This window comes from Antechinus flavipes, chromosome 2, assembly GCF_016432865.1.
Source record: "Antechinus flavipes isolate AdamAnt ecotype Samford, QLD, Australia chromosome 2, AdamAnt_v2, whole genome shotgun sequence".
Classification (NCBI taxonomy): domain Eukaryota; kingdom Metazoa; phylum Chordata; class Mammalia; order Dasyuromorphia; family Dasyuridae; genus Antechinus; species Antechinus flavipes.
This window is the reverse complement of record NC_067399.1, coordinates 183,294,963-183,309,263: the sequence shown is the minus strand read 5'-3', so window position 1 is coordinate 183,309,263 and position 14,301 is coordinate 183,294,963. Positions and strand designations below refer to the sequence as shown.

The 14,301-nt window shown below is 29.9% G+C and overlaps 1 protein-coding gene across 1 annotated transcript in view; it reads right to left on the bottom strand.

Annotated features, from left to right (window-relative positions):
* The window catches only part of CSMD1 (CUB and Sushi multiple domains 1), a 2,716,069-nt gene that overhangs the window by 334,974 nt on the left and 2,366,794 nt on the right, over window positions 1-14,301 (bottom strand). The window contains exons 38-40 of the mRNA XM_051975995.1: window positions 11,815-11,933; window positions 5,199-5,268; window positions 1,628-1,744 (exon numbers count right to left, since the gene is read on the bottom strand). Of these exons, the coding sequence (XP_051831955.1) occupies window positions 1,628-1,744; window positions 5,199-5,268; window positions 11,815-11,933 (306 nt within the window). The remainder of the gene's footprint in view (window positions 1-1,627; window positions 1,745-5,198; window positions 5,269-11,814; window positions 11,934-14,301) is intronic.

Sequence of the window (14,301 nt, the reverse complement as noted above, 5' to 3'; positions counted from 1 at the left end):
GACTTCATTTTTTTACCGTCCTCAGGAGTCCCATGTCATCAATTCTCCACTAAGTAGGTATATCTTAATCACCCTGGTGTAGGGGCTCTTGAAAGCAACAATACATTTTGTCACCCCAACTTGGGGGCTCTAGAAAGCAGGTCACAATAGTTTCTATTATAATCTTAATTTCATATATATATATATATATATATATATATATATATATATATATATATATATATATATATATAGTGTGTGTGTGTGTGTGTGTAAATTCAGGGGATTATAAGTTTCTTTCTGATGTTACTGATGGTACTGTTTCAATAAGTATTTCCTTGGGCAAGTTTATCTCTGGTTCTCTGGTTCTTGTTAGTATTGTGCTGGGTGCTCTTTTATGCTTATTTTATTTCTTTGAAACATTTTAAAATTTTCTTTTAAGGATTTCTGATAGTTTTGCTTCTTTTAGGGTGACCTCTCACTATACTACCCATTTGTATTTTAAGAAATATTTCTCATTTTAAATATATTAAAAATGATATTCAATTATTTTTTCTTTGAGTAATGTATTCTTGAAGGTGTAGATTTAAATGGAAGACATTTATGCAAACCAAATGTTATTTTTTTAATAATCTTCCATTATCAATTTTAACATGTATCTAATAGAAATAGAAATTAAGAGGAACCTCCAAAGAATAAGATAAAAGCTTCCATGTTTAAGATGATATACTCTTTCATGCCATTTTGTGTATCAAATTAATGACAGGAATATGACTACTAAATTAATGCAATATAAATTTGAAGGAGTAGTATTTTATTATAAAAAAAATCTGATAAACAGTAAATAGAGTGCCAATTCCAGAAATTCTGGGGATTTCTGAGGATGATGTCATCATGAGGCATTCTTGAACATGATACTTAAGAGTCACAAAGAAAAAAAAAAGAAAGCTTAATAGGTAATAAGGTTCCTTACTGAATATTAAAAAAAAATACTTTGCATAAACCTGAAATCACTGAAATTTGTTATTATGAAATATATAATATGTATTAGTGATTGTGAATTTTATATCCAAGACAAGTTACAATCTTTCAGTTTCTTCTTCTAAAGAAACAACTATTTTCAAATTGCCAGTAAAAGATATTTTAAAAACCACAATAGCATTAAACCAAAAAAAAATATACACTATTAGAATTAAATTAGAATGAACATATTTTATGTTTTACATGACTTTATATGTGAAATAAATATCATATTGCTTTCTTTCTCATAGGTGCAGGATGAAGACGAGGGAGGGAGAAAATTTGGAAGTTAAATTGTTTTAAATGAATGTAAGATTTCTTACAGATAATTTGAAAATATTTAATAAAATAAAAATATTTTTAAAAAGAAATAATGTTTTCTATATCATCATTGATTCAAAATACTTTTAAAATTTTTGAATTGGGATGATTTTTTTCAACTAATGTATTTCTTGAATATTTAAAAGAGATTATAATAAAGCTTCATTTTATTTTTTTTATAAAAAAGAACAACATAGTTTAAGTCAAAGATATAAAGTATATTTTTCTTTACAGTTTACTATTCCACATTTTAGGAGATGAAAAATTGAATTCTATTCCATTAAAAGGAAATTTTATTTTTACTTACCATAACCAATAGGCAAGGAGATCTTCCAAGTGCAATCTAAATTGTTGGGGTAAGCTCCAGGAAAACCTGGACTCAGGATCACTCCAGTCATGCTATTCAGTGTCCCACCACATTTTGCTGTTAAATGGACAATGATATTCAGTTTTGTGGATCATCTGTGCATCATTCTTTTAAAGAATACTTGAAAGCAATATATTTTACCACATTACACTAAATATAGGTAGACATTAGAAATGACAAAAACAAAAACTGAACTTTGGTTGGTAAGTATTACAGTTGAAATTTCAGTTTGCCTGTATTTTGGAATTCAAGACTGGTTAGCTTTGATAATTCAAAATTGTAGTTATTTACTAAATTTTTAGTATCTTTCAGCAACTGGACTCAACATTCAAGATGCAAAGAGGGAAAAAATGAAACAATCTGTTTCCTCAAGGAGCTTACATTCCTATCAGTATAAATAACATACATGTGTGTATGTATATATATGTATATAAATATATGCAAAATAAATACAAAGTAATTACTAGAAGCTAAAGAATTATAGAAGGTAGCAACTGAAGGTAACTTTAAAGAAAACTAAGGATTCTAAACAGAGGATGAGAAGGGAGCACATTCCAGGCATGGTCTATAGACTGTACAAAAGTTGATGGAACGGCATGTGATTCACACCAATGCAAGAAGAATTTCCAGTCAAGCTAATTCACATATCAAGCTAAATCCAATGAAATACAAATAGGCATGAGAAATATACCTCAGGAGAATGGTTTGGATAGTAGACTAGACTACAGGTATTAGTTTCTGTTCTTCACTTATTTGCTCGTGTTTTTGGAGTCACACAAAATGACTGTTCAAAAAATAGTAGAACATGTATATATAAATAAATCTTGCTTATTTCAAAGCAGATAGTAAAAGAATGCTACCAAAGATCAAAACCATTTTGAATCCCTTTTTTGGAATTGTGTTCAGAACCTATACAATAATCTTTGGAGTATACATTCTGTATTACACAGACACATATCTGCATATAATTTATATGCATGTCTATATGCAAACAAAATAATTAAATACAAGGTAATTTGGAAAAGAAGGAACTAGCAGATGATCAGGAAAGAAGTTATACAAAAGATGGTATCTGAGTATCAGCTCAAAGGAAGAGATGGACTCTAAGAGGTGTAGGTAAGAAAAGAACACATTCCAAGATGATGGTCAATGGTAAGGCAGATAGACACAACATACATACAGATATCCACATCCACAGTGGCATTCTCATTAAAAATAAATGAGAGAAATTTGAAATTGCTTTGAATTATAGCTAACAGATTTTTATCAATGAAGTGAATAAAGGATCTGGAAGACCTGATTTTAACATGAACCCCAGAGAAAGAAAAAACATTTCTTAAGGGATGGTCATCTTGCTTTGTAATATTCATGTAAAAGTGGGAAAAGCTCTAGAATTAATGCCAAAAGACCTAGTTTATCTTGGACAAATCACTTAATTTCCCTTAACTTCACTTTCCATGTATGTTAAATGGGAAGGGTGAAGGTTTGAAGTAGATGAAACCTAATGACCCTTTCAGATCTAAATTTGTTTCTATAATGAGATAGCGAAAAAGTATAAAATGATAATAATGTTTGCTCTCATTTTTGTAGTATTTTAAGGTTTGAAAAGAACTTTACATTCATAATTTTATTTTATCTTCACAACTACTCTGTGCGATAGGTGATATAAAAATAATCACAAAGCAGCTCCTTTGCTTTACTATATATTGATGACTCAATGTGTTGGCTAGCATTTAGTTATTTAGATTTCCCATGAATTATCCATCTTAGACCCAGAATTTCAATCACTTGATATTCTCAGCTTCTATAGCATTTCTATATGCTATAGATATTATGAGAAAATGGTTTTCATCAGAGGTGATTACCCCTAAACTATAATTTGCTAGTGCATAGTGCATCTAAATCAACTCCATGAAAACCAAATTTGCTTTGACATTAAGTATATATAGTAACCAAACTTTTTATCAAACTTTTTGTCAAATTTGAAACTTGAATGAAAATCTAGAAAAGTTCATTGAAAAAAAAAAACTATTTCCATTAACATTTCATTAACAAGTCAATTAGGTATTCTGGCTTCTAAATGTAATTTTTAATGCAAATTTAAATAAATATAATGATTCTAGAAGACTGAAAAACCATTCCCCAGGGGAAAAGATTTTTTGTTGTTTGTTTTTTTAAGAATTGTAGAAAAGAGGGGGAAGCACTATGTCTTTCCAAGTATTCACTGCTCTAGTGGTCCAGTCTGCTAATGGAAGCATCAATCATCCCAATCACCCAAGTTCATAACCCTGGTGTCCATCCGAAATTCTTATAACATGTTTCTATACTCATTAAATAAGTTAAGTCTTATCATTTCTAACTTTTACATCAGGGTCCTCCTGTCCTCCTATCAATTATATTCCAATTCAGACTTTTAACTATTCTTTTTTTTTTTTTTAATTTTTGCCAGCTATAGGACAGGTAGCTTATTTCTACTAAGGGGGAAAAAAAGTTAAACATGTAAAAATAATGACATGCATTAACATTTAAAATACATTTATATTGCTTATTTTTTAATGAAAAACTGTCCTCTCCGCAGAGTATACATTCTACCGGCAAGTTATAAAACAAACAAACAAACAAACATGCTGGATAAGTTAATATTTAATAATTTAAGGAAAGGGAAGAAATAACTGAAACAATTAAGAAATTATATTAGGTATATTAGGTATAGTTTATATAGTATTTATATATTAGGTATAGTACCTGAAGATATACAGATCCTCTAACCCCACCTCATCCCACCCCACCCCCCAAAAAAAAGAAAGAAGAGAAAAGGAGAGAAAAGAAAAGAAATTAATCCTGACACTGAAGGAGCATACATTCTATCAAGGAAGACAAAATATATGCATAAAAATATATAGGACTCATTTACAAAATACATCCAGAAAAAAGTGCAAGGTAGTGAACATTCAGAAAAGAACCTAGCAGATGGGTGAATTAAGAAAGGCTTCATGTTAAAAGTGATGCTTGACCTGCGAATGGAAAAAAAGCTAAAATTTTTAAGATGAATAAGTGAATGGAAATTATATTAGTGACTTAAAGGCTTTTGCTTACACTATTCCCTATTCATGGGATTCTCCTCCTACTTTAACCTATTGAATTTTTAGTCACCATCTGAATCCTAATTCAAAAGTCATCTTTTTCATTGGACCTCACATAGCATTTTGTAGTATACTTCTTTAACATACTTATCATTCAATATTTTGTATGATAATAATCTGTGTGGGTGATTTATTTTTCTACAGTATTACAAAGTTCTATGAAGATAGGGACCATATCTGATAATCTTGATATTCCTGGCAGAGCCTAGCAAAGAGCTTTGTGCACAATAGATATTTTATAAGGTTGTTAAATTAGTATCTATTTCTGAATCTAAGCTAAACAACCTTCTAAGCTATAATTTGGTTTCTTCAGTTTGATTTCTTAGTAATATTGTTCTTACGCAAAAATATAAAATTTGTAATCTTACCTATGCAGAGGGGTGATGGATAATTCCAACGTCGAACTGTTCCTGGCATACAAGAAATATGAGAACGCCCCTGTTTAAAACAAAGTTATTTTGATACTTTGAAAATTTGAATTAAAAAACTCTCCCTCATCTATAAAATTTGCAGTTGTACTTTCTAATACAAATCTTTATTTCAACTACAAATATAAAATAATTATGCACATTTTTCTACTGGTTAGGATGAAATATTTGAATTAGATAAAGCTAAGTTATTAGGTACATCACCTGAGTCAATTACCACTTGGGGAAGAGAAAATTATTTCAAGATACTCAGCTGATTGGAAGGGCAAAATATCAGTATTCCATCAGTGTATAAAGCAAGTAACTAATTATATTTTGAGTACAAATCATTGGAACTGTGTTGTTGTTGTTGTTGTTGTTGTTGTTGTTGTTGTTGTTGTTTTGTCAGAACCAAGTTAGGAATGATGGTCACTGTAAAATCAGGCAGCTTTGCAAATTGTAATGAAATGCCTTCTGATCAATGAAAGTGTCTCAGTTTCTGTTTCTATCTCTGTCTCTATACATCTCCATCTTTCTTTGTCCAGTTGTCTATCTTTTTCTGTCTGAATTCTCTTGGCAATAAAACTATATTGTCTTTCAAAAATCTATTCCATTGATTATTCAATGTTTTCTTAAAGCATAGGATAAATTGTGAAGGCTTCTTTGTATGTCAATGATCTGTTTTTCCACAAAAGAGAAAGTAATGGGAAAAAAATAGTTTATTTGAATCAACTGTTTGAATTGACTATCACTATTGTTCTAATTTTCTTCTCCACATTATGATATTTTACAATGCTTATTTAACTTGTAAATTTTCATATGCCATAGGCAAAGACAGTTGAAAAACAAATCTTTAATTGCTGTTAAATAATCCTAGATATATTTGTTGTTGAGATATTAAGATGCTAAGGTCATCAATGACAAATGGATTTCTTAAGTGTGGCTTCAATGAATATACAGTCCTCACACTCAACTTATTTTTAAAGTTGCATAAAAAAATTAAATTAACAGATAATATACATATGTGCTAAGATTACACTATAAAGTATTCCTTAACAAAATTCCAGGTACATGCTGGCAGCCTTAGAAAAAGTTGCATAAGACATTTTTCACTGAATTACAGAGACATATAACCTGATCAAGTAGAATAAAAGTTGTTAAAAAGCCTCTCCTAGAAAACAACAATAAAATGCTCAGTTATTAGGAGTCTAGCTCATAGTCTACTGTTGGTTTTGCTATGGATATATGTTCCTGGTGACTCTACGTAAAGATCTTGGATGAATCAAAAATTATATTTGGTCTTGGAAAAAAAACAGAAAAAAAACTTTTTTGATAGTTTATTAGTTCTCAAAAAGGGACTGTCTGCCATTTTTTAAAAGGAAGACTAGAATATAGTCAGCATAATATTTCTAGAACAGAAAATCAAATTTTTTTCTTTGCTTAAAAGTGACTAAAATATTTTCATGCTTATAAAAATTAGGTAAAATTATTATTTTAAGAAATTTTAAGATATGAATTGGGTTTTCAATAGATATTTTATCTTATATCACCTAAGAGTTTTGGGGTCTTTAAAATCCAATAAACAACACTATACATGTCAGGTACCTGCAGGTATTGACATGGGAAAAGGAAGTTTTGTATAGTAAATAGAAAGCTAACCTTAGCTGGATTAGAATGGCTCTAAGAAAGTTTAAATCCTTCCTTGGAAACATGTGAGTTATGTGGACCTGGACAAGTAATTAACTTTTTAGGAGCCTTATTAAGTTGCTCATCTACATCTGTAGTGTAATGCTGGAGAAACTGAGACAAGATAGAGATTACAGAGTTTTTAATATTTTATTTGGATTTCTAAGAGGGAGAGATTGCGCTGGAGGCATGCTGCCCCCAGGGCTGATGTCCAAAGCATCCAGTAACTAATGTGAGTTCTTAATGACATATATATATGTATATGTATATGTATATATGTATATATACACATACACACACACACATAGCTCAGCTACAGGGGTAGACCAAGGCAGGGGAGAAATCAGAGCACTGAGAGCTGGGAACGGACTATCAATCCGGTTCTGATAGGGTGGGGGGAGATATGGACATTCTGTTGTTCTTAAGCAAAAATGCTTTATTATAGTGAAATCTATAATCATTGTCTTATTATGTACTGCTAATATTCTAATAAAAACCTGCAGCTTTGTTTGTTTGTTTGTTTTGCTTTGCAATCTGTTGGCACAATCATGTATGTGATGACATATTTTTTTCCCTGAATATATATATACACATACATACATATATACATATATGTTTATATATTTGTTAGAATGACCTCTTTTAAGTGGTCATGCATGTAAATGAAGAGATCCTATACCTATTTAGGGTTTGATACAATGAACATATATTGATAAATGAAAACCAACTGCATTAGTATATATTAAGAACAATGACAGGATAGAGGGTAGGACCATAAATTCTAACAAACTGGGAGTTAAGGATGTGTCCAGTTTAGAGCCAGTCTGGATTTCCCCTTATCTTGAGTTTACCCATTGACAATTTATAACCTCTGAGTTATATCAGTCTTAATGAACCAGAGGTGGGATTTGCAACTAAGGGGACTGAGGCAGATCAATTAAGGAAACAGGCAGGAACAATTAGGGAAATTGAGGCAGAACAATAAAAAGGAACTGCGGCATAATAGTATGGGATTTTTCATACCAGAGTTCCCCACAGGATAGAAATCACAAATCTAGTGCAAAAAAAAAAAAAGAAAAAAGAAAAAGAAAAGGTAATGGAAGAGAAAATTAATGGAAAAGCTAATATTGAAAGGAAAAGAAGATACAGATAATACAAGCTTTATTATTATGTATGTTATCATTCTGAATGCATTAATTTATAAGTTTAAGTTTCCAAATGTTTGCAATTAAGAGGGGAAAAACCCAGAATCCTTTATGTTCATTCTAATGAAAGCAGCAGCTTGTGACCCCAGAGTTTGAGTTGAAGGGAAAAATAGACCAGTTTGCATTTCAAGAGAGCTTGTAAATAGTCTTTTTGGGGGTTGCAGGTGTGAGTCCACAGGCCTTTCTCTGGAAATAGCATATTAAACAATTTGTTAGACAAAATGCTCTTTTTAAAGAACCTTTTTAAATTTCTTTTCTAAGGACCTGAATTTCTCTCTTGAGAGCAAAAAAAAAAAAAAAAAAAATTGCAAAAAGCATGTTAATAGAAAGTAAAGTGGATATAAAAATAGAAAAAAAAACATGAAGAAAATATGGTAAGAAGGTGAAGATGACAAGTGAGAAGAGAGGAGAGGAGGAAAAAACCTAGAAGTACTTGGAGGAAGAAGATAAGGAAACAAAAAACAGATAAAAATGAAGAAGAACAGAGAAAGATGAAGATAATGAAAAAGATAAAGAAAATAGGAAGATAATTAAGATAATGATCGATGATAATGATTATGTTTTTCTTTATAAAAGTCATTTGTGATATCATTGAAATAAAAATACATGAAAATGTTACAGAAAACTAATCCCCATGTTGGTGCATATTGAGGATAAGCATTTTTTTTGTTGTAAGAATTAAATAAAGATAAAAACTGAACATGTTTTGAATGAATGTATCCAGTTCAATTGGTTCCTTGAACTATGACTCATATTATTCTAAGGCTTTTACAAGAAAATATTGGAGTAAATAGACTTTTAAGGACAGCAATGAAAGATGAATGAGAAATCATAGAATTATAGCATTTTAGAACAGCAAGATTGTAGAAGACTTTGGAGGTACCTTTTTATTTTATTTTGCTTTTTTTAAGAAGCTCTTTCTACTGGACCATTTCTCAATAACATTTTTTGTTTTAACATACATTCTTTGGTTATGGAATTGAGTAAATGCAAAAATGCTTTATTATAGTGAAATCTATAATGATTTTCTTATTATGTACTGCTAATATGTTAATAAAAAACTGCAGTTTGGTTTTTTGGTTTTTTTTTGTTTTTTTTTTGCTTTGCAATCTATTGGCACAATCATGTATGTGATGACATTTTTTACCATACACACACACACACACACACACACACACACACATATATATATATATATATATTTGTTAGAATGAGCTCTTTTAAGTGGTCATTGCATATAAATGAAGAGATCCTATACCTATTTAGGGTCTGATATAATCAATATATATTGAAAAATGAGAACCAACTGCATTAGTATATATTAATTTTTTTCTTTTTTTCTTTTATTTTTAGTTTATGAAATAAAACAAACATTTCAGTAACATACAATAAAAAAGATGATTACACATGAAACTGCACAATTTGCTACTCTTTTCAAATATACAACAAAATTAACTTTTTCTTTCATCATATAGATATATATAAAATTATTGTATACATACCTTTATAAATTCTTTCATTGGATACACATAGCATCTTTCTTCATATATCCTTTGTAGTTAATTTGGATATTTATAATAGTCAAAATAACTTATTTGATAAAACTTGTTCCTAAAACAATATTGCTATTACTGCTTACAGTTTTCTTGGTTCTGCTCATTTTGCTCTTCATTATTTTGTGCAAGTCTTCCCAACTTTTTTTCCCCTAAAATCACTTTTTTATTTTTATAGCACAATACTATTCCATCACAATCTATACTTGTTAAAATGCAAGATTCTTATGTTTACTTGCTGCTGTAAATGATATGGTTACTCTATTACATAATCTACCTTTTTATTTCTTAGCCAGAACCAGAAATTTTTTATACTGCATTATTTTACAATTTTTAATTTTTACAAAAGTTACAATTTTTATTGCCTTATAATACAGTTTAAGTTCTGGTACTGCTAAACCTTCTTTCCCTTATTTTTTTTTTCATTATTTCCTTTTATAGTGTTGACTTTTTATTTTTTCCAAAAGAATTATTAATTAATACTAATTAATTTTTAAATAATTATCTTCTTTACTAAGAAATTGATATTTTGGGGGGAATTTTGATAAAAGACAATTTTAAAAGGACTTCATATGTTTACTATGAGATTGCTGAGTATTTAAAAAATTAAAAAAATGATGAGCAAAACAATTCATCTTAGTATCAATATGTTTTAGAAGTAGGAAACAGAAACTACATGGATACAAAAAACCCTTTAATTTTCTTAACATGAGCTTTGGCATCAGGCAGGAGAACTTTATCTTCCTGCACATATCATTAGTGTGGCTGAATCATGGGGAGAAATTGCTATAATAGGCAATCCATTTATTTATAAAACAGATACTACGACTTCTAGGAAATATACAAAAATCTGTACAGAGTCACAGAGAGTGGGGAACCCTGGATGAGGTATAAGACCCTTTAGCCCAGTAAAAGGAACCCTGTTGAAATATCTGGTTTGGCTCCCATCAATCCTAAGGGTATTTAGGCCTTCCTGAGTAGTCAGAAGGTGTGACAACTTGTTTTCTAACTAAAGCAGAGTTTAAAATGGCAAGGAAACATCTGCATACAATAGCAAGTTGTTTATGTGGTCCCACATGTGCAGTATATAGTTAATGCAAATGCAGTGTGCTATAGTTATGTAATTGTATTAGAGTATATAAGGTTGAGAGAATTTTGAATAAATGAACTCCAATTTGACATGAGTTCCACCCCTTCACTCCTCACCCATGATCAGGATTTGGGCTGGTACTGAATCCTCCAGTGAGCAGGTCCAGACAAAAATCCACAAAAAGTGAGGGCCAGAGATAGTCTTTGAAAAAAAAGATTTTTGACTACAAATTTAATACTCCTATTAAACCACTCATTCTTCACTAGTGCCAGTGAATTCTTATTGTCCTACAAGAAATGAGGAAATAAATGATTTCCAAAAGATATAGAAAAACTTATATAAACTGATGCCAAGTAAAATGAACAGAACCAGGAATTTATCCTCTTGATAAAAATGAATAATTTTAAAACTTTGATAACAATAAAGAATTATATGAACAAAAGCTAGAAGACTGAGGAAACATGCTATCTATCCCAGAGAGGTAATGGATTTAGGATATGAATGAGAGATGTTTTTTATGTTTAGCTATTGGAAATTTTGTTTTGCTTGACTGCATATTTGTCACAAGAAATTTGTTTTTTTTTTCTTTCTCTTTTTTCAATGAGGTAGGGATAATAGAAAGAGAAAGGATATTTCTGGTTTTATGCTTATTTGTTTTAATAGAATAGGAGGTATTGCTGTAAAATGTTTTGTGAATTTTTAGAAGTTAATGGTTTCATTTGATTACTTTATTATAAGAGACCTCTCATAAAGTGAAAATAATCTATAAATGTTTGAATATAAAAATAAAATAAAAAAACCCAAGTGAAAAATGTTTTTTAAGATACTTAAAAGAGTACATTCATTTCACTCATGACAAAGAGCACATATTGGTGGACAACTGCCCTTGTTTACAGCACATTCTTTAATTACAAAATTGAAGCCAATATTTTATTTAGGCTCACTCACCTACAAGGTTCCCGTGATCCCACTGTCTATAGAATTAAATGAGTTAATGACCACAAGATAGCCCCTTTCAATGAGAATGAAATGCAGAAGAGTACCTGCAATGTGTATCCTGGCTCACACTGGAAGTAGAGAACATCATTCACCATGTACCTATCTCCTATTTTGATTCCATTACTAGGAAGCACTGGTTCTTGGCATGCTGCAAGGCCAACAGCTACAAAAACAAAAGCAGAAATAATGAGACATTCAAGAACAATTTACCCTGTCTTCTCAATCACAACATTTCCCTTTTTATTTATTTCTGTAGGAAGAAAAGAAAATATAACTAGGCTTCACTGAGTTTCTCGTGTGGAACTGATACATAGTTTTTTCATCTGTAAAATGAGGAGGTTGGATTCACATAGCTTTAAGGTCCCTTCTAATGATAAAATTATTATATGATATATTCTATTCATAGATATTATTTGATTCCTAATCTATAATGTAATAAAAAGAAAATATATTTTAACTTAAGCTGGCTAATTTCATAATGAAAGTTCAAGTAAATAATGGTTTTTTAATCACATACAACATTTAAGTCTTTGTGCTAGAGAAATAAAAACATAACAAAAACAATACCTGCCCTCAAAGAGCTTAAAATATAAAGGAGGAATATGACAGTCAGGTCACTAGCATTTATTTAGTACCTACTCTGTGCCAGGCTCTGGACTAAGTATTGAAGATACAGAGAAAGAAAAAAAAAAATCCCCTGCTTTCGAAGAGCTCACACTCTAAAAGCTCAGCTTCTTGAATTGTGGGTTGCAATCCCAAAAGTGGTCTTTTAACTGAATGTAAGGCTTACTAAATTATGATTTATTATCAGTAAATGTTTGATTTGTATACCTATTTTAAAGAGGTATATACCCAAGATCATATAAAAATTTCTTAGACAAAAAGAAGTAGAGAATGAAAAAAGCTTAAGAAGTCTTAATGTAAAGGTAGAGATAACATATAAATTATGAAGGACATATAAGATATAAAAAGGCTAAGTTGGAAATAATCAACAGAAATGAGAGAAACAGCCATATGAAAAGAAACCAAATAGATTCAGAGTAAGGGGATGAAATTCTGAATTCCAGGCATGTTACAGATTACTTCTAAACCTGGACAAATCATTTCTCCTTTCTATTCCTCAATTTTATCATCTGTCACATGAATGAGCTATACTATGATCTCTATGATTCTTTTAAAATTTTGACTTCTATGATCTTATGAAATGTTGAAGATGTGAATTTTATTTTGGAAATTTCATGTACTTGAGAAAAGTCATTTGGGAAAATTTTTACTCAGTAAGGAATAAAGGAATTGGCACTCAACTCAAAAAGTTGGTAAACTTTGTTACTAACTTAATTGTGAAAGCCACTTCCCTTCTTTGGCCTCAATCTGTGGACACTATTCAAAAAAATGTAACCTTAAATATTTTTCATATAGCTACTAGGAATTTGGTTTTGCTTGACTATGCATATTGTTACAAGAAATCTGCTTTTCTTCTCTTTTTTCAATGAGATAGAGATAGTAGAGAGAGGGGAAAAAAAATTCTGGTTTTATGTTCATTTGTTTTAATAGAGAGATAGGATGTAAAATATTTCTTAAGCTCTTCCCAGATTTTGTGTTCTATGAAATACATTATTCTAAACAGGAACAATATCAAATCAATATTGGACTGTTTGCTTTGCCCATATCTACTACAGACCTTAATCAAAAATAAATGCTGTTTTATTGTAATTAGAGTTCAAAAAAAGTTTTCTTCAAATTATTGTATTTAACAGACTTTACAAAAGCTTATTCATTGTACATATGTATTCTCTCTTATATACTTTAACTGCAGGGTAATTATATTTAGATATTTTGAATTGGACTATCTAATAAACTTGTCAGTAAGCTTCTAGTCTAGCAAAATGGTTTCAAAATCTCATGAAACTAATTTGTGAAAACAAAGCATATAAAGTGAATCTATTAAAAAGAACAGTGTACTAATTGAATTTGAAAATCTTTAATGACCTTATCTACTCCCAAACATAAAATATGAAAGCTCTGAATTGGAACACAACCATAAGTTTCTTCAAATCCATGAGACATTGTTTTAAAAACAATGAACAAAATTCAAAGATGAGACTAGTTGTAGGTCTTGTAAAGAAGAAAGGCTTTGCAATTTGTGATAAACATTTAATTAATATTGTCAGAAGATATAAAAACATTTTTAGCAGTAATATTTGGATTATACAATTAGATGCAGCTAGTTGGCCAAATAAAGTGTTGAACAAATAGACAAAAGGATATGAGTTAAAAACCAGCTTCAGACTTATAATTGTTATATAACACGTGGCAAATCATATAACCTCTGTCTCAGTATCTTTATCTGTAAAATGTGGATAATAACCCTGTTTCCAGAATTATAGTGAGAATAAAAGTAATGGTTATAATGCACTTTTGTAAATCTTTTAGCATTATGTAAATGAGATTATGCTAATTACATATGAAACAGGTAAAAAAATAAATATTAAAATTTAGGAAGAATTATCACAGAGTTTATTGTGAATATT